Genomic DNA, 20,771 nt, shown 5'->3' with positions numbered 1-20,771 from the left:
ACACAAAGCAGCAGTTTGACTTGGTTGCCAAGGAACACCAAAGTGGTTGCCAGGGGTAACAGCTGCGGCTGGGAGGCTCAAAGAGAGCAGCCAAGAAAGAGAGTCGACAGGATGCGAGTGCTTTCACAAGGATTGTAGTTTTGTTTGCAGTTGCACAAGTGCTACTTCGCTCTGGTCGTCTAAACCAGTCTCAAATATTTATTGTGTTCCCGTCCTTTTGCTGCATCAATCTATGTTGGGTTTTCATGTCTATTTGTGGCGTGACGGCTGACTGCACACATGAATATTCATAAAGGGGGCAGGGAGGGAACAGTGACATCCACCCCCTGCTGCTCTGAGTTCATTCCTGACAACAGCCCTATTCATCCTGACGCTTTTGGTGAGACTTTTTGTGACTTTGTATTGAAACTGCAGAGCACCCTAACCCTTAAATGTTCCTGGATATAGATTCCCAGTCATGCAAAGTAAAAAAAATGAATGAATAAATAAAAGTGGAAATAGCCCAGCAGCACCATAGTTGGCATTAAATATTCACCAGATTGCACATATAGGACAGCTTGGCAAGGTGATCACTGGCATTGAGACAGTCCAGGTGACACATATGTTTGTCCTACAGTGGCCTATTAACTAAAGATGCTGCTCTGAATGGCTCTCTCACTCAGGTAGATAGGCTACTGAAGTGCAGTTGTGTTTCAGTAGTGAGAGCCAGACAAATGACAATGAGTGAAACATAAACACGGATAACAGGTTCACCTGTTGTGGCAAATAAAGAGGGATAAATCATTGCAGCTTTCATTGTCTATCATTTATTGATAATCCAGACATCAAAAAAGACATTTGAGTCAGTGAATGCAGAGCTATCTTACAGCTATCAATAAGACACTGATGAATTCCAGCAGCAGTGACAAGTGTACTTTTATTCTTCCATTTAAAACCATTCCAGACAACATTAAGGACCATAGAAGCAATAAAAATTGTTGGACTTTCCTCTGTTAAGTACACACAAAAATTGCACTGTATCATCAGTGTAATCAAACCGGCATTGAGAGGCGGGAGAGGAAACAGGACGAGCACCTCGGTGTCTGATTATATGAAGGTGTTCCAGATGGATGCATATTTTATTAGCGATGTAGGACTCATCCCCCAAAGTGAAAATATTAACAGCCATAAAAAAAGGAAACATGAACCCAGTAGAAATAAATATTACAAGTCATTGTGGATTAAATACACATGTAGAATAATCACTAACAAAAGATCAAAGCCAAAACAAACAAAAACAAAAAACGACAAAAGCAAAAGAAAACAAAATGTGTGAAGTGTTCATAAAACTTCACACCAAACATAACAAAACTAGATAAACCCAAAGCCAAAGCAGCCCTCTATAATTAAACGTCAAAAGGCATGTCTCCACATCTAATGTTTATGGGTGGGTTTTGTAATGATTATGACTCTTATATGAAAATATTTTTCTCAAACACTAATCATCAAAGCAATATCTTTTCCTCTATGATAGTTATAGTCTTTAGAAAAAAAAAAAAAAAAAAAAAGGATCTAAAAAAAGATAATAGAAAATGGCAGCCAAGGTAAAGGTGGCTTTAACAGAACAAGTGTGGGAAGAGGAAAAAAAAAGAAAGGACGGCAATGTGGATGGTATGATGATATTGTTGCCCTTGTAGTAGGTGTCATGTTGTTGTGCTGGCACTGTTACCGTGCAGTGGTGTGTGGTGGTGCGGTTTCTGTATGTTGACTCATTGTTATCATGCTGGTAGGTGGTGGGAGAACTATGGCTGTGCTGCTGGAGCTTGTTAGCAGACAGGCAGCTCTCAGCTCGAAGTCAGTTTAAAATAGGCTCTCAGCTGCCACCTCAAACTTCACTTGAATCGTGGGCGTACAGCCAATGACTCAACATTGAACTCAATTCCGTATGTTCAATTGCTTCGGCACAACTTTATAAACATTTCCAAACCAAAAAAAAAAAAAAAAAAAAAGGGGGGGGGGGGGGGGGGGGGGGGGTGCATTTTCTGAAAAATAACATCATTCATTAATGGATACTTGCCATTTCACTGCAACAGCACAAATTACACTCTGACTGCAAAACAAATGCACATCACATCCACAGTGTGCTCATTAAGCTTGAAGCAATATTTAACTTATTCTGAAGAGCATTTTCACTTTTTTTTTCTCAGCACACACCAATTTGAGTTCATGAACCACACCTTCTGCTGCCCCAGGTATTCACAGTGATATCACTCTCTTGCTGTTATTTTGGCCCAAAACACCATATTCAGACACAATATGCAGCACAGTGACTCAGATTTTCCTCTGTTCTCCTGCCTCCATCATCATCTTCACCTTTTTGAAATATTGATAACAAGAACTCAGTAAAAGGCGGCCGAGATCAAGCTGTGAATACCGTTTCCCAGTGCAGCCAAATGTCAGAGGGTGGTCATTCATGAGTCACATCGATGTATGTGCACTAAAATGAAAATACTCTCCTGAAGTGAATTATGACTTTCAGGGCATCCTAATGAGAGAGCAGGTTTCCACAACAGCAGGAAAACGGATGTAGTGTTCTCTTTCAGGCTGGGGGGAGCAGAGTTGGGCATACTGAAGGGTACAGTACAGAAAAAAGACCGGGTTTGAGAAGTAAGCCAAAGAGAGAAATATTGAGTGACAGAGACTGGCATTAGCAGGAGCAGCCTCCTTCGCTGACGGGCTGTTCTGGTGGCTTCTCCAGTTTTATATCGATCACTGAAGGTGGTAGAAGTTAAGGAAAAACCCTGAGGGGTCAGGGAGTGCAAGTCTCAGATAAGCATGCAATGTTTCCTTTAGTCAAGAGTCTCACCTGTCACTACAATGTTTTTTGCTTTTTTTGATGGTGGCTTTCATTCATACAACCTAACAAATACTGGAAATATGTATATGTATATATATGCAGATGTGTATGTGTGTGTATGTGTATGTACGTGCATATGTATGTATATGGAATGTACATATGTGTGTATATTTGAAATGTATATAGCCTAGATGTTTCTTAATTTTATTTTATTATATATATATATATATATATATATATATATATATATATATATACATATATATATATATTTTTTTTTTTTATTTATTTTTTTTTCCCCATTTCTTTGATGTATGATGTATGCATTCCTCAATGCTACGGTGCCTGTAAGGAACCTAAGGATGTTAGGGGTAAGGAGATGGGAAGGAAGGGGATGTCAGGCAGTCACGTACTACATAGGAGACTGAAGATTTATGTATGTTAGATATGTGAACTGACCTGTTATTAATTGTGGAAAATAATAAAAATTTGGTCACAAAAAAAAAAAAAAAACAAATATTGGAAATAAACATGAATTCTTGAGGCTGCGTACTTTGACTGGTTTGAAACATTTCTAGGTTGGAGTTCAGGCTGAACTATCAGTGTACCATGGGAAAAAATGGATTTTTGTTGCATAGTAGGTATATACAGCCAATACTTGGGCTTTGACATCTAAACTGTTTGTTGGATCTTTGGGTGTGAGCTGAGTTTATGGAGTGGGTTGTTAACGTTAATTAAACATAAATTTCAACCACCTAGCATTAACAGCTGAAGAATTACGAGCCTTTGTGTACATGGTCTCCCATATCAGAGTGCCAGCACAATTTGGGCAGATTACGATTATACCCAGTGAAGCTGCTGTCAAAATACATGCAACTCAGTAAACAGGCTTTCTGGTAACTTGTGTCTAAATCTATGAGGTCACTTTCTGCACAGAAAGGATACTGTCTTCTCTGCTCTTGTCCTGAGTGGTGTCCATGCCAGGGAGGGCAGCTGCCACACGCCGGAAAAGCTGCAGGGAAAAGAGAGTCAGATCTAACTTGTCAGAGAGCGAAAAATACACTCACAGCCACACAGAGACGTTCGCTCAAATCAGGCTTATGAGCTGTGTGTATTCTTATTACATAATTCAGAGTTATGTTGACTTGTGCAGAGGCTTGCACAGAGGAAGGGGCCTAATGGAGTTTGTCTGCCGCTGATTTGAGTTTAGCATAATGTTCATGGGTGGCTCCAAGGCCATATTTCTATGTTTTATAAGGAGCTTGAAAAGAAAATGAAATGCTTTCTCACAAAACCCTTCCATTGATAAAGCTTGCTTGATCAAAAATGCTTCATGAATTGATATGAATTTAAAAGAAACACTATGATGATGTATGATGATGCTTTGCATGCCCATCCCCAGCATCACCTACACCTAGACTTGATCACATGCAGATTTCACAGCAACAGATTTACTGATAGTGGGCCAATCAATAAAATCAGCATATGAAAACTGGGGTGAGGCTTACAGGTTAGCAAACGCTGACCCACCATTAGAGCTTTAATATCACAAGTTGGCCAATACAGATAAATACTTCTGACAGGTGGGAAAGAGCTTGAAAACAAACCCACAAACCCCACTTAGTTCAGAGGAAGCCAATGTTTAAAGCACACCTTTATGTACACTACCAGTCAAAAGTTTGGACACACCTTCTCATTTAATTTTTTTTCTTTATTTTCATGACTATTTACATTGTAGATTCTCACTGAAGGCATCAAAACTATGAATGAACACATATGGAATTATGTAGTAAACAAAAAAAGTGTGAAATAACTGAAAACATGTTTTATATTTTAGATTGTTCATCTGGTGCAGCACTCCATCACTCTCCTTCTTGGTCAAATAGCCCTTACACACTGTTGAAAAATGGCTCATTGAAACTGGCTCATGTGAGCCAGTTTCATCGTAGCGCTTGATGGTTTTTGCGACTGCACTTGGGGACACATTCAAAGTTGTTGCAATTTTCCGGACTGACTGACCTTCAATTCTTAAAGTAATGATGGACTGTCGTTTCTCTTTACTTAGCTGATTGGTTCTTGCCATAATATGAATTCTAACACTTGTCAAATAGGGCTGTTATGTGTACCAACCTGACTTCTGCACAACACAACTGATGGTCCCAACCCCATTAAGAAGGCAAGAAATTCCACAAATGAGCCCTGACAAGGCTCACCTGTGAAGTGAAAACCATTTCAGGTGACTACATCATGAAGCTCATTGAGAGAAGGCCAAGGGTTTGCAGCGCTGACAACAAAGCAAAGGGTGGCTACTTTGAGGAATCTAAAATATAAAACATACTTAGAGTTATTCAAACATTTTTTTCTTTGCTACATAATTCCATATATCGTGCTTCATATATTTGATGTCTTCAGTATGTACCTACAATGTAGAAAGTAGTAAAAATAAAGAAAAAACACTGAATGAGAAGGTGTGTCCAAACTTTTGACTGCTATTGTATGTGTGTGTAAGACAGGAGCTATCAGAGGAGAGCATGAGCATGACAAACACACATATACACACACACACAAGCATGCACACGCTCTACCTGTTTGACATTGTAGCCTGTCTTTGCACTTGTTTCAATAAACAGAACATTCATCTCTTTCGCTCTTTGTTCTCCCTCCTCTGTGGTTATCTGTCTGTGATGGGCCACCAGTCACGACACACACAAACACGCAGACACCCACGGGTACGCACGCACACATACCAACAAAAAGACAACAAAAAAAACAAACAAACAAACAAAAAAACAGAGTGTGAATATGCTGAAGTGGAGGGACAAGTCGTGCCTCTTCCTGCTGCTGCTGCCACCTTTGCTCTGGTCCAACTGCCGCCTGATACACAGGGTGTCAGCTCCAATTGTGTGCTTAAAATGAACATTGACTCCAAGGTCATGTTATTGGGACAGATTATCAATGTACCCAGTATCTGTTGTGAATAGGTGAACACTCTAATGACATTTTACAGGTCTGAACTGGCTAGAATAAATCTTTAAGATCTTTCATCAGCGTCTGACCCTCAGTCTCTGATCTCTACTGGTGATGGGTGACCTTTGGACGCTGAGCCCAGGCAGCAGCATCTGCAACAAGACTAGAGAGCACGACTCAGACACACACTCACCTGCTTCACATTGTAGCCCGCTTTAGCGCTAGTCTCAATAAACATTACATTTAGTTCTTTGGCTTTCCGCTCACCCTCTTCAATAGATACTTGCCTGTGGCAGATAAGGGGGGGTTAAGAGATGCACAGCAAAAAGAAAGTGATAAAATTACTACAGTGCAAAGCTGGACAGAATCAGTCACTTTTAGATGCAATATTGTCACACATCATATCTGAACCCAGTCACTTCAATTGTCAGCCTGACCCATTAAGTCTACATAGCTTCAAATAATGCAGGAAGAATGTGTGTGTGTGTGTGTGTGTGTGTGTGTGTGTGTGTGTGTGTGTGTGTGTGTGTGTGTGTGTGTGTGTGTGTGTGTGTGGGGGGGGGGGGGGGGGGGGGGGGGGGGTATTTATTATGTAAGAAAGCTTCGTAAATCACAGCTCTGACATCCACAAAGGGTGGTGATTCTCGTTCTGAGCTCCTGCTGCCTCAGGAAGGGCAGAGGAACTCGGTATTGACCGGCCAGCAGTAACAATCAATGACTTCATTAGTATGCTCCCACGCTGAGAGCTCGCCATGACTTGTACAGAGGCAGAGGGAGGAACAGACTACCTTTTGTCTGCAAGGTCTGTCTTGTTTCCCACCAGCATGATGATGACATCACTTCCTCTCTCCGTTCTAACATCGTCAATCCATTTTGTGGTTTGCTGGAAGGAGTTGACGTCTGAAATGAGACAGAGAGAGAGGGAGACACGAGGGTGGAGGATCAGCACTCAGGAGGGGATACACCTCAGCTACGAAAACAGACGAGACTGAGACAGGAAATGTAACTAGCAGCACCTAGTACGCACCTGGACCATGATTGATATCTAAAGTTATGTACTTGTCATGTACTGATAATATTTTATTTAATAATAATAACAACATGATTGTTTTTTAAATTGGAAAACCAACTTAAACATACAACAAAGGTCTGTGCTCCTTAAGGTTCTCTGTATAGACCATTGTTGCCTCTTCCTCTCTTTAGAAAAAAAAAAAAAAGTGTTCGATTTCTATGCAGTGTGAGGGTGTTACACTTGGTCAACCACGGAGGTATTCCACAAAATACAAAACTACAAAGCCCCTCTAGAAGGAACCTGATTTCCTAAATGATCATTTCATTAGAAGCAGGGTACAGTCTCACACTGTTTGCACTGCATAACATCACCGGGGAAAATAACAGTAGGGCTGAACAGAGCCTTAAATTACCATATACAGTTGGCTAATCATACTGTAAGAGCAACAATATTGCTGCATTGCAGGTCTTAAAACACCGGAGCTCAGTATTGTTTAAGAGAGTGTCCATCTGGCACATTTGAATGATTGTATATTGTCATGATCTCACAGCCACAGAGGATTAATTTGACCAGCCTCTGTTATAATGTCAGGTCTTGAGTTTGGTTTGGGCCAACACTGACCACCTTTTGTTTGGTGGAACTACAACTCTCTCTGAAAGTTCAAACCCTCAAAGTTTTGTATAAAATTGAAAAAAGTTTGACTGAATCATTAAAAAAAAAAAAAAAATGTGTACCTGTGTAAAGACTTTTTCATCTTCACATGTGATACACAAAAGTTCATATTTTGAGAGCACTGTTCAGGAGGCTAGATAAATGTCAATGCTCCTACAGTAACAAAATAAACTTTCTTTCTATAAATTCAAACACAGACACTCCACTGTCTTGCATACAGGTGTAAAAATAGCAGGGAAAAAAACAAGAGTGGGAGTTATGCATCATCGTCAATGAGATTATGAGATGAAATTGAACTGAAATTCCTCAGAAACTATGATAATACAAAGAGGGTGAAAGACGGAAACAAGCCAGGGACTGTATTCATGTGTGACGTCATGTCTCATTCACAGCGAGGGATCAGACTCTGTAAAAAGCCCCTGGCCAAAGCTCTAGTCTCAAAGTAGACAAGGCAAGAAGACAGTTGTAACAGATACAAACAAGTGAAACTCCAAGCCAGAAGTAACGGCAAGTGTTCTCACTATTGCCAGCAAATGTTAAGATGTCCATGTTTCTTTGCTTCTCTTAAACATTTTTTGCCTGCCAAGTATTCAAAAACAAAAAAAAAATCTCACACTGCCTTCAGAACATGTTGTTGAAAATATCCCAAACAGGGGCAGAGCACACTTCAACAGCCCAATAATGTGATTAAAACAAATGGAAAAGTAAAATTTTAAAAGGTATTTAAGATTCTGGACCCATAATATTTACCAGGCTCATTTTACGATGAGGTTTGTGTTAAAGGGTTTTAATGCAAAACTTCAAGGCAAAAGGCAACTACTTAATGTCTACTTATACCATGGTCACTACCAAAAATTTAGAGTAACATAATTCACTTACTTTTGCTGTATGAGCTTGCTACTGTTTCTGTTTGTAGCAATGGTTACTTAGGTTGGTTTGGAGCTTAATGGCCAGTTTATGAATCTATAAAAGCAGGCCTGACTATGTGTGTAATACATGGTTTTAAAGCATACCCTCCATCCAATCAGAAATGAGTGGTATAAATAGTAACAAACAATCCATTTTTTAACAGTCCAGTCAACAGAGAGGAAAGTGCATGTCTTGTGGGCCTTTTGGCGCTCAGCATTCTTCAGCTGCTCCTCGTATGTTGAAGCTTGTATTTCCCAAACTGACAGTCGTAAATACAAGTACTTTTTAAAAACAGACTCTGAAACAAAAATAGCCTGTGGTGACAACTTTAAAAACACAGTACAGCGATCAGGACTACATAGCTATTTAGAGCAGCAATGGCAGAATGAAGAGAATAGCCACATCAGTTTTCTAAATTATATAGCCGATACATTTATTGGGCATAACTCATGTGTTATCTAAAAGTTAAACAGAGTGAGAATGTCACATCCTAGGTATTAGTGGTGGGAGAAAAAAATCGATTTTTAGATGCATCACAATGTGGAAGTGGGGCGAGCCGGCATCGATGCATTAATGTCACTAATCGATGCTTATAAAATGATTAAAAAACGCAGAACTGAAGTATATGAGCAGCGTCTAGCCGGGCAGTTACATCGCGGAAAAAAATAACGGAACCTAAGTGTGAGAGAGCAGCGTCCATCCGGGCAATAACAGGACGCACACAACAGATTACAATCACGTGCAGATAGCTGAACAAGCTGAAAGAAACATCAAACCGGCAGCCTCTGCATTAAAAGCGAGTGTTTGGAAACATTTCGGATTTTATGAAGAGGAACGGACAAAAGACCTGGATAAGAGCCAAACAGTGCGTAAGTTATGTCTCACAACACTGAAATATTTTGGCAACATGAAATCACAGTAAATAACAGTAAATTAATTATTTAGCGTTAATTTTAATCATAGTTCACTACAACCAACACAGTCAGAGCCGGCACTGATAATAATACATTAAAATAATGTACCTGACCCGCTTCCCGACCCACTAATTTTAAAAGGTATAGGCCATGCTCTTGATTAGCTTAATCAAGGCCTTATTGGCTTACGTGAAACTGACATCCTTGAGTCATATGCATTTAAAACAAAGTATTACAATTTTGATGCATAGCAGTTTAACGTGAGGAACCTGCATTATTGCATTAGCCTATTTTATCCTGCTTCACCATTCATGCAAAAGTTAACAATAATGTAATAATAATAATAATAATAATGATAATGGCTTAACATTCAACATTTAACATTCCCCCACTGGCGCGAGGGGGGCACCACAAATTGCTACCTGGTCTGTGGGAAACACTGCAAACACACCTTGTTTTAGTTGTCGCACAGAAAAAAAAAAAAAATTGTCTGAAAAATGGTGCAAAAAATGATTCAATGACAATCACAAAAATATGCATCGATCTGCATCAAGATGCATCGATAATCGCTTTATAATCGCATCATTGCCCTCATAATCAGAATCAAATTGAAACATTAAGTGGCCAAAGATTCCCAGCTCTACTGGGTATCGTTTAAAATTTGACTTTACCATTTGTTTTTACCGTACTATTAAATGGTTCAAACACACTCTATCCCTAACTACACTATATACAACATCATTTGAGCATCAGCATCAGCTTGCTCCTGTTGTGACAGTATGGCAGTAAAAACCCTACAGGAAATGACATAAATATTGGACTTTAGGACGCACAGTGCAACTGTTTACTGACACAAGGGGTTCAGAGTAATTGTCTGGTCAATTTATGATTGATTTATTTATTTGTCATATTTTTTCCTGGACATTTTTATTGACTATTTGCTTTTTTTATTCGTCAGAAAACTGCCTGTTTCATCTGCCACAAACCAGCATATATGCTGGTTTGTGGCAGCTAATAGAAGCCCTGCCTGTGATTAAAATTTCCACTCACTTATTGAGTGTCAAAAAAAAATTATGAAATAATACAGGGGTTGTCATCGACATATCTTTTTTGTGTCTGCTGCTGACAACTGCAGTTATGTCCCATTGTTGAGATGTCAAAAACACAAAATGCTAGCTAATGATCATGGTAACATCCAGTGAAAAAGTCAAAGAGTTGCTGTGCTCCTGTCTGCACAACAAATTCTCCAGAAATTCTGAAAACTATGGTGAGGAAAATAAAACTTAGACAAATTCTCCACAACAGCATGGGAAAATGTGCTCATTTCATGCAACTGAATTTTGTTAGCTGGGGGTAGCATTTAAATAATTTGACAAGTGAATTTTACTAGTCATCTGTTTGTTTCTCAAAGATGAGAGATGAGACAAAGATGGCATCTGCTGTCAGCAGAAAAGGCCAGAGGTGTGAGTGCGCAAGTCAGTCTACCTACTTGTGATGTCGTACACTACAACGGCAGCAGCAGAGTCTCGGATGTAACTTGGGATGAGGCTACGGAAACGCTCCTGTCCCGCCGTGTCCCACAGCTGCAACCTGATCTGTGGGGGGATGGGAGGAGAAATAAAAGAAGAGGAAAAAGAAAAAACAAGACGGATGAACAGAAAATGAGAGGAACCAATGTCAGAAATTAAGAAAACTATGGTGAGAAAAACAAAACTTAAATAAAACTGAATGAAGCCACATGAATGGGGAAAGAAAAAAGGAAAACAGAGAGCAAGAGAGACAGGGAGGGAGCAGAGACAGCGAGGTGCATGCGGGTAGTGAATGACCACCAGAGAGAGTGTGCTGTCTGGGCCTGGGGGAAAAAAGAAAATAATCACCCTTCACTTGTCATCAACCTCTCTTGATCAAGTAAGGTGTTTAATTTTAACATAGGGATGGAGAGAATCAGATGGATGAGAAGGAAGGGAGGGAAGAAAACTTGTATTGAGGGAAGAAACAAGCAGGAGGAGGATGGTCCAGGTGCTATGGCATCCAGCCCATAGATTGAAAGCAGTGCACAAGGTGTGTGTGTGTGTGTGTCTGTGTGTATGTCTGTGCTAAGCATATGTCTTTAAAAAAAAAAAAAAAAAAATCAATTAAAAATACTAAAAAAGCAATCAACAACTGAATTGTTGTTCCTATGCATTGCACAGTGCCAACACACAGGTCAAAGTGCACTACAGTCATTAAGTGAGCTCTACCAATCAGGAAAAGGACGAGCACTGATCACAAGATTTAACAGTACTAGTACAAATAATACTTACTGTTCTGTCTTCAAGGTACATGGTTTTCGACAAGAAATCGATTCCTATCGTAGCCTGAGAATGATCAAACAAAATATGTCAGTTACCATTTGATTTTAAAGTGAATATTACTCATCTACATGATGGTTAAAACATGGAGCAATGCTAGTCTCACCTGATAGGTGTTGTCAAAGCTGTCATACATGAACCTGGTAATCAGTGAAGTCTTTCCCACTTAAAAAAAGAAGACGTAAAGAGAACCATTAGCAAATGCAGTGGTCACACATTCATGCTTTACAAAATACCCATCGTCTACTGATGTGTGGCTAATATTGGCTATCATGGGCAGATCTGACAATATCTGACATATTTTACTAGGAGAGACCTTCACCATGAAGCAAACACAATCAAAGCCTGAATATTAGTCCCAATAAATGACAGTAAAATATAAGTGATTCTCCTCAGTGTGTTGAACTGAACTGTCAACACAGTTATTCAACAGAATCCAAAATAGCCGATGTGGCCCTCTCTCCCCTCCTGTCTAGACAAAGATACATGGGTACGAGGGTTTCTGGGAAATAGTAACCTCTCCTAAGTTGGATCTACTGTAGTAACCATGGTGACAGCATCATTTAGACAGCCTCTCTTATGTGTGTTTGCCTCATTTATAACCTTGCTGGCAACATAAAAGGGCATACAATGTGTAATGTACTGCAAGATTCATGAAGCTACACACAATATGCAACATTTAATGCTGATAGGAAGGTTGTGTATGCACCAAGAACCAGAGCTGATGAACCCTAATGGCTGACAGCAGTGGATCGTGCAGCTACCTCTCAAAAGATTTTCTGCATCAGAGACTCATGTTGCACTGGCATGGTGCAGAAAAACAATGTCAGGTTTTCAGGAGGAGAAGTTGAAGGGATGGAAGAATCTTGAGTGACAGGTAGGGCTGTCAAACAGGTTGTCTTCACATTGCCCTTTCAGAATTTCTATCATTCAACAGCCCTGAATTTCTTGACTGACTAGGGATTTTGGTCGGGGCTCCATATGATAAAAGCTGATAGTGGCTGAGCAATACATTTGTCAATTAGATGGTTATTTATTTATTTTTTTTTTATCATCAACAATCTACCATAAACATCATAATATGTGAAATGATTGAGAGTATATTGCTACATAATAAATATGGTCATATAATTTCTCTTATTTCCCAGGAAATATAAACTCCTCAAGACCAAGTAGCTGAGTCATTTTCCAGACTTAATTCTTGACACTCAGGCCTCCCAGACCTGTGTATGAACCGTGGACAGCTGAGGAAAAGTTCAAAAGCCCTTTTGAACCTTGGTATTGATTTTCAAAACCTGACTTTCTGCTCATCGATTAAGACCACAGTTCAAAAGCGCTCATCATACAGCCTCTTTGAGCAGCCTGGTGGTACTCTCCAGCCTGGGACTGTTTTGCTGGGCTTGGGTTACATTATCAGTTACATTGTGCAGCAAGTGATCATGACATGGCCAAACTGTACTGATCTGTTTACAAAACTAAATGGAACCACAGCCAACCGCAGCTACCAAACCATGTCAGACTCAGCTTCATGAGGCAGGACTGAAACATTACTAGATGTAGTTTGTAGAGAAAAGTAGTGCTGAAAGAGACAAGGAAAGCCACCAAAACTATAACATATTTACTTAAAATGTAACTGTAAAAAGTAAAAAAAAAAAAAAAAAAAAAAAAATCCACAAAATTTCTCCAATCCACATATTCAGAAGCTAGATAGCACTGTGGGTTCAAAAGTCCAATATTTACCTCATTATCTCCAAGTTTTTTTGTTTTTTTTTTTGTACTTCAGTGCCAACCACACTACAGTAGCAGGCAGATGCTGCTTTAAGTGCAAGCACTCTTTTCCAGTAGTTGCAACATCCTCAACAGCGTTTTTAGGCAATATCCACTTGCTACTGTAATGACACATGATGACACAGAGCTTTTAAGAACTGATCTCCATTAACGCCAGTTGTTCTGACAAGGCTGAAATTAAGCTGTGCCCACCAACTTGCTGTGTCTTATATTGACACATTAACTGCATTTGAATGATATACAGGTATGTGACAGCTTAGTGATTATTTTCTGACATCACATCAGTAAACCTGGTGTGTCTTAGAAAAAGTCAGTGCTTCAACCGTCTCAAAGGTGAGTGGATACCATTTTTGGGTGGACTATTCATCGACCCATACGGGTTTAACGACATCCCAATCCTTTGGTCAACACCCATAGGTGATAAAATGTTAATGTATGGATCCACATACACTACATATTCGCCTTGTACAGCTAAGCACCAGCAGCCTCCAAGCCCACCCCTCCTCTTCCTCAACATCCCCATCGTTGATTCTAGCTGGAAAAGGGAAAATTCCTAAGGAGAGTGTAGGAATGCCACCAAGCAGGTTTGTTACAGGAGATACATCCCTTTTCCACAGATGACCTGCCTTCCTTAGGGGAGAGAAAGAGTAAGCAATGCAATGATTTTGTGGACTTTAACCGAGATTGACGATATACTATCTGACTGTGAAAGCAGCGGAACTAAACAAACAGCTGTCACCTGTAGCCCAATTAACCACCACGCTAGTGTTGCTATAACATTACTGAATCTAATGAAAATACACTTGTTTTGTCTATTCAGAGTTGATGTTTAATACTGCTTACAAGCTAGTACGGTTCAGCACGTAACTGGCACTTTAGTAACTTTTCGTAGTTTTTGTATCATTAATTTTGTTTCCATTACATCGTAACTTGTAAGTTAGTTAACATATCAAACAAGTCGAGTAGACATCCACAGCCGTCGTTTCACTCAGATAAAACAGACGAAGCTCCCATGAAACCAGTGTGGCTAAGCAGTTATTAGCAAGTTAGCTTGCAGTTGCTGACGTTGTCGCAGTGCTATCACAGCACCAAGTTGGAGTCTAGCTAGCTAACCTGGTTAACGTTAATCACCCTAACAAAACGAGTGGTACACATCCCATACAGCACAATTCAAATTCGACATCCGACAGGTAACACTTAGTTCAGCGTTAAACTCACCGCTCTGCTCCCCGAGAAAGACTAATTTAAATTTCCTTAAGGGGTTTCCGAAGTCTCCGGCCGAAGACATGACTGTATAAAACAAGCTTTGACGTTACTTTTCGTGAGCTCACCAGCTAGCCAGCTAAACGCTAGCTAACCAGTTGTTGGCAAAGATCAAAAAGACTGGGATCCGTAACGTTTGCTGGTTTGCCAACTGTCTCTAAAGGGCAACCTGGCGTCGGATCGCTTTCCACGGACGCTGCTCTAGGCTTTCACACACTTTTGGGTAACTCGGTAACTCCTGCGGATGACTGTCAGTGCTCTGACATGTCTAGCCCACCGCCTAGCCAGCCTGCCCTGGGCCACCGCACTTCTTCACATGAAATTTGACTCTCACTACGCGCACTTCAGGCGTGCTGCTGCCCCCTACAGCTCAGGAAGAATATGCACAGCGCTAACGCCATAATTTGATAGCCTAATGACATGACGACGCACTGATAAATGGGATAGAAAAAAACATGCGTTGAAAAAGAAGACAGCACCTTTACTGTTTGGTGGTATGCATTAACAATATTGACATTACAGCACGCCAGGCGCTCCTCGTAAGGTTGTGTGTCCCCGCAAGAGGGCGTTCTCACTCCATTACCAAGGCCATCACACGTCCCATGATTATTACTGTAAAACAGCATAACTCGAAAAAATGTGTGATATTCCCAATCATGAGGTTAATCTTCAAGATGATATTGACCATAAAATTTTATTTTAAATTTAATACACATCAAATGTCTGCTAACAAGTGTTGCATTTTCCTGTACGTGCTCAGTGAAGGACAGTTTACAGCTGCAGGCGGGTTATTTTGATTGACATTTCTCTTTCCTAGGTAACGCTCAGCATGATGGCAAATTCAAACAAGCCACGTCAATCGAAGGAAGTGAAGTTAGATCGAGCACCACACTGTTAGACCGCAATTATATTTCATCACTTCAAAAAAAAAAAAAAAAAAAAAAAAAATCCTTCCTCATATGCTTTGTAATGGTCAAAGTGAACTCTTCATAAAGTGGATTTCTGACTATTTCTTGGTACCTGTGCATATCTGTACATTTCTTATATTATTATTCTTATATTAGACTCATATTTTTAACTGTTAGGCACACACTCCATAAAGAAACATCACCTTTTCATGGAAAAAATAAACACTTGGGCCTGAGCCCATTCATTTGGTCTATTGCATTCACTGCGCACATTCACCATACAGTATGCCACAACCATCAGCACCCACCAAACACTGAACCACTACTCCTGCTTTACTGCTTGATGACACTGAGGGCAGCCAGTAATTTATTGTGCTTTGTACATTGACATTTTAATGCACATTTTGATTCCTTCAGTCAGAATGCACAAATCTGCTCCATTATATTCTGTGAAATTTTATGTTAAGGTGCAAGCAAGTTTTTTACAACATTTATACAGCCTGTGTACACACTTTGGCACTTTCTGTATGGCCTCTCATCTTGCAGGTCTTGCAGATTTGCTGAAAGTTCACACCTATTTTATTACCATGATTCTCCTGTTACATGTGTAGTCTCCTAGTTCTGTTATTTTGTCCCCCCAACAATGCTCTAATCTATAGTTTCCCCCATACTTTTCAATCATAAAGCCTCACGGACATGTTATAGTGTTAAAAATTTCAGCTTGATTTCAGCTGGATATTTGCTATATTCTTTTTTATATATTTTTCTTTTTTGTATCTTGCTCTTTCCTGTGTTTGCTGCTGCAATGATTTACCCTTAAATCTTATCTTATTTTGTCTTATTTTTCAGGACTGCAGGAAGACTAGCTGGCCATCAAGGTGTCTGACAATGGAAAACCTTCTCATAAATGATTAAAAGACAATAAACCTTAGCTTACTTTACCTGATGATCTCCCAGGTTGCTGCATAACCTCTTTCCACAACACCATACCAGTAGAGTGTACACAGAAATTTGTTTTTTGTTAGATTGTCTAGTGTGGGAGGAACTGCAGTCTATGTCTGCACAGGCATTTGAGACAGCACTGCAATCTGCACATATATTTACATCAAACATGCTCCGTTAAAAGGCCAGTTTTTGCTGGCAACCTTTAAAGTTCTAGCCAGCTGTCACTGGTTGTCTTTGCTAACAAACTGACAAAGCAGATTAGAGCAGAAGTGGGTTGCTCGGCGCCGCGGTAAAAGTCTGACTTGTCGTAAAGACATGGCTCTGCTGCTTATATGTATGCCAGACTCTGATTAAGTGATCTGCATAGCATCATGTTGTAGTATAACAGAGGTACATACAGAACCTACTCTGTGTCTCATCTAATTAGACCTCCAGTTCATGGGCAGCTGCTATTCAGAGGGCCCTACAGCAAGATACTGGAGTGGCCTGTAATGTTTTTTTTATTTTTGTTATTTTTTTTTTTTTACTTTTGACAATTAAGGTTCCCTTCTTCTCTTTCCTAATTTAAACTCACTGGCTTGACCTTGCTTACTTACAAAGGCAGACAAACAGCTCTAAATTGCCTTACATTTCATTGCCAAGGCTGTGGACATGGCCTCAGATCAGCTCAGAAATTCTGTATTTAATAAAGATGACGTGACCATGCTCAGAAAAAATGTTTTTCACTTTTGCTTTTTATTGCCTATATGTTAAAATGTTTTGTTCAACAAGGTATGGCAGAGTTATTAACAAAATAGTGACAGAGGCAGTAACATGTTGTGATCAGTGTGAAAATTATTTTTGCTCTATCCTGATGTGCATCACATCCTGCAGCAGACAATAATCAATCATTACAGCAGACAAAAACCTTAAATTTGCAGTAATTGAGCCATTTCACATCCAAAGAGTAACAAGAGGAAACATCAAAGAGTGCATTTGAAACACTTGCTTTTTCCATGAAATAGATGGCCCAAGTAAATTTGAGTGAAAGCTAAGATCCCTTATTGATTTCACCCTCTCCATCCACTTTGATCTTTGATTGTTCATGAAGGAAGGAAAAAGATTAAAAAGCATTTTAAAGCCCTGAGGCAAGTGGGAAATGGATCATGTGAGAAAGCAGCTCAGTATTAGGATGTTGTTCCTAATATTTTATATATTTTGTATGTCTCTTGCATCTGGGGCTCACATTCATTTGAATTCTTTGCAGGCTATTCATCAAATATATACTCAAATACTTATTTATTAACATTCACCCCTCAGTTGTATCTTTATTTTAGGATATACACATAGCAGCACAGTGGCACATACTGAATGCATGTCTACTTGATTTTGTATTTTAAAATTTGGCTTTACAGGATATTAAGCAATAAGCAGGTTAGATTTTGCAGCACTGCAAACCATATACTAATTCATATGCAAAATTATGTGCTTTTCAATATGCACATTTGGCATTTCCCTACTTTTGGGCCATAACAACTGCAACACGGTTACTGTAATATACACGGTGACATTTGTGTTATCATTCATGAATCTGAGGTGATTTCGTATGACTGTGAAAGTACAGTACGTGTGTTTATGCACGCTTGGGCTGGCTGTTCTAGGTCACTGATGACACACCTGCGTCCTCTCTCTTTTTCTCATGTGCCATCCAGCTCTGAAACCTTTCCTCTGAGCCCCAGCCGGCTGATGCCAGTGCTTCAGAGCCTCTGTTTATAACCCGAGCCTGGCCAAATCGACCACACTCCAGCGCCCGCCTCCCTCCCCCTCCCCTCTCTCAACAGCACTCCTACACCATATGTCCTTGGTAAGGGAGAGACCCCAAGTCCTCCCACTGAAGATGCTGAACTAACACAATTCTCTCCCCCCCTTTCTCTCTCACACACAAATATAGAAGGTGCTCACACGTGTTCATGCACACATACAATGAGATAAATCAATCACTAATTCACCGTGGAGATTGCTGCGTAAGGGCTGTGATTGTGAAATTAATCTCCCCTCTACTACCAGCCAGAGTGGAGTGCTTTGGCTGAATTCTAAAGAAATACAAGAGAAATGGGTGTGAGGATATTAACTGGTACCACAGCATCCATCCCTCATTCTACCTACAGTCAACCAACCACAGGCTAGAACAAATCCACAACAACCATAACATACACACAACATCCAATGCCATCAAAAAAAATCACACAGACATGGAAAGGAAGAAAACGTGGCGGAGATTAATTTAACTTCTCACTTCGTTCGCTGTATTCTGGTATGCTGCTCCCATCTCATGCTGTTACATCATTTACTTCTGCGAAACTTGACTCAGTCATCTCGATGGGAAAACCTCAGCGTGACTCACCTCTTGAAAAACTTGTGTTCAGCACTCCTCTCTTCTCACAGATAAATAAAAACACAATCTGTTTTGGGTTGCCTATATTTGTCGCCTGTGCAGATGTGTGGGTGTGCGAGAGCATGGACTTAATGATGCATTTTGCATATGTCTGGATCTCTGTGTTTGTGTGTGTGTGTGTGTGTGTGTGTGTGTGTGTGTGTGTGTGTGTGTGTGTGCGTGTGTGTGTTGGAGGGAGACTATATCTATCCCATTTGCACACCACCTTAATATTAATCTAATGAATGCAGCTTTCAATGTCACTGCAAAGTACAATACAGAGCTCATCTCTCCTGAGAGGGAGATAGAGGGACCATAGAGGGGAGTGTATAATGGAGGAGGGGGAAAATGAGAGAGAATGAGGGAGAGAGGGAGGGGGGGGATACAGTAAGGGCATGAGGGTTGGGTCAGAGAGAGATAGGTGTGTGTTGTCATGCTGAATACTGTAAGATGGAGAAAGGGAGGAGATAGATGGGGGGGTGGGGTAGAGCGGAGCCACAATTCCCTGGTAATCCTCTCTCGTGAAGCATGGTCTTGGATGATGTGAGAAAAGAGAGAGAGATGGGGAGAGGGAGCATTTGAATGAACGGGAGCCACGGTGAGAGTATAGGAAAACACCGCCGAGCTTCCAGACTGAAACAAAGGATTGCAGAGATAGAAAGAGGAGGAGGAGGAGGGCAGAAGGCACGCTCAGATCTTGAATCCCTCATCCCTCCTTTTCTGTGTGTAACATCAGGCAGGAGCAGACACACACAGCACCACAGAGGCATTTCTTGTAAGCGTCAGTGAAGCAGCAATCAGGGGGGTAGCAATCCAAGCACATTTAACCAGAGAGGAAAGCAGGAAGGGAGAGAGAGGGGGGGACAGAGAGAGAGAGAGAGAGAGAGAGAGAGAGAGAGAGAGAGAGGGGATGGGAGGGGGTGTGTTGTATGCTTACGGAGTGTGACAGAGATAGAGCGATTGTATGAGCGAGAGAGGGAGAGCACAAAGCAGCGAGAGGAGAGGAGACCTATAGGTAGTTGGTAAGACTGAGCTCTGCAAGGAGGAAAAAGGGGGTAGGAGGAAGAAGAGCTGAGGGAGAGAGAGGGGGAGAGAGAGAGGGAGAAAGAGAGAGAGATGCAAGATGATGGAGCCCAGAAATAGGCTTCACAGGACAGCTTCTCATCCCTGCTCTCTGCGGCAGGCAGACATGACTCCGGGCATTGGACTGTGCTGAAATTAGCCGGGGGGACAATACAGGACAGCAGGTCTGCAGCACACACCGCCTCGCTTCAGCCTCGCTGGATGCAGCAAGGCAGCTGATTTATTACTGAGGGACTGGGTGGCAGCAGCGTGTTTTGTGTGTGTGTGTGTGTGTGTAAGTGGCTGCGGCTGTGTGTGTGTGCACGCAGGTTTTTATGGGTCCTTGTAGTGCTCCGAGCTGTAGGAACAACCATTCCTTCAATCTTAAAATGACATTCAATAGGCAAGGCGGCAGGGGCTTTATGTGTTGGTGTGGACCCACAATCCTCGGCAGGAAGTGGGAGAGCTAGTGGGATTTAAGAGTGGTGACAGTGCGCTCATCAACTAAATGCAGTGTGTGTGTGTTTGTGTGTGTTTGGGTTAGAGTAGCTAGGGTGCAGCAAAAGTAAAGGATTGTGCACAATGCAAGGACAAGCGGCGAGCAGAACCGATGGCACGGAGTGCATCTGAGGTACAAGGAGCGCCCTGGGGGTAGGGAGGAGGACGTAGACAGGGACAGAGAAAGAGGAGGAACAGGAGGAGGCAGAGGAAGAGGCAAAAAAGAGCAAGGG

At 40.9% G+C, this 20,771-nt stretch overlaps 1 protein-coding gene across 2 annotated transcripts; it reads right to left on the bottom strand.

The window, feature by feature from the left end:
* Window positions 1-783: 783 nt before the first annotated feature.
* On the bottom strand, window positions 784-15,023 carry LOC115371202 (ras-related protein Rab-6A). Of its 2 annotated transcripts, none has more exons than XM_030068394.1 (8): window positions 14,668-15,023; window positions 11,768-11,826; window positions 11,614-11,667; window positions 10,800-10,905; window positions 6,592-6,703; window positions 5,997-6,090; window positions 3,782-3,848; window positions 784-2,751 (listed from the first exon to the last, which is right to left on the bottom strand). In XM_030068394.1, exons 1-8 carry the CDS (start codon window positions 14,735-14,737, stop codon window positions 2,687-2,689), a joined length of 627 nt encoding a protein of 208 aa, XP_029924254.1. In that variant the 5' UTR covers window positions 14,738-15,023; the 3' UTR covers window positions 784-2,686. The 2 variants fall into 2 exon arrangements, with proteins under 2 accessions (XP_029924254.1, XP_029924255.1); XM_030068395.1 differs by lacking the exon at window positions 5,997-6,090 and adding an exon at window positions 5,422-5,515.
* Window positions 15,024-20,771: the final 5,748 nt, after the last annotated feature.

This window comes from Myripristis murdjan, chromosome 14 (genome assembly GCF_902150065.1).
Source record: "Myripristis murdjan chromosome 14, fMyrMur1.1, whole genome shotgun sequence".
Classification (NCBI taxonomy): domain Eukaryota; kingdom Metazoa; phylum Chordata; class Actinopteri; order Holocentriformes; family Holocentridae; genus Myripristis; species Myripristis murdjan.
This window is presented reverse-complemented; position numbering and strand designations above follow the sequence as displayed.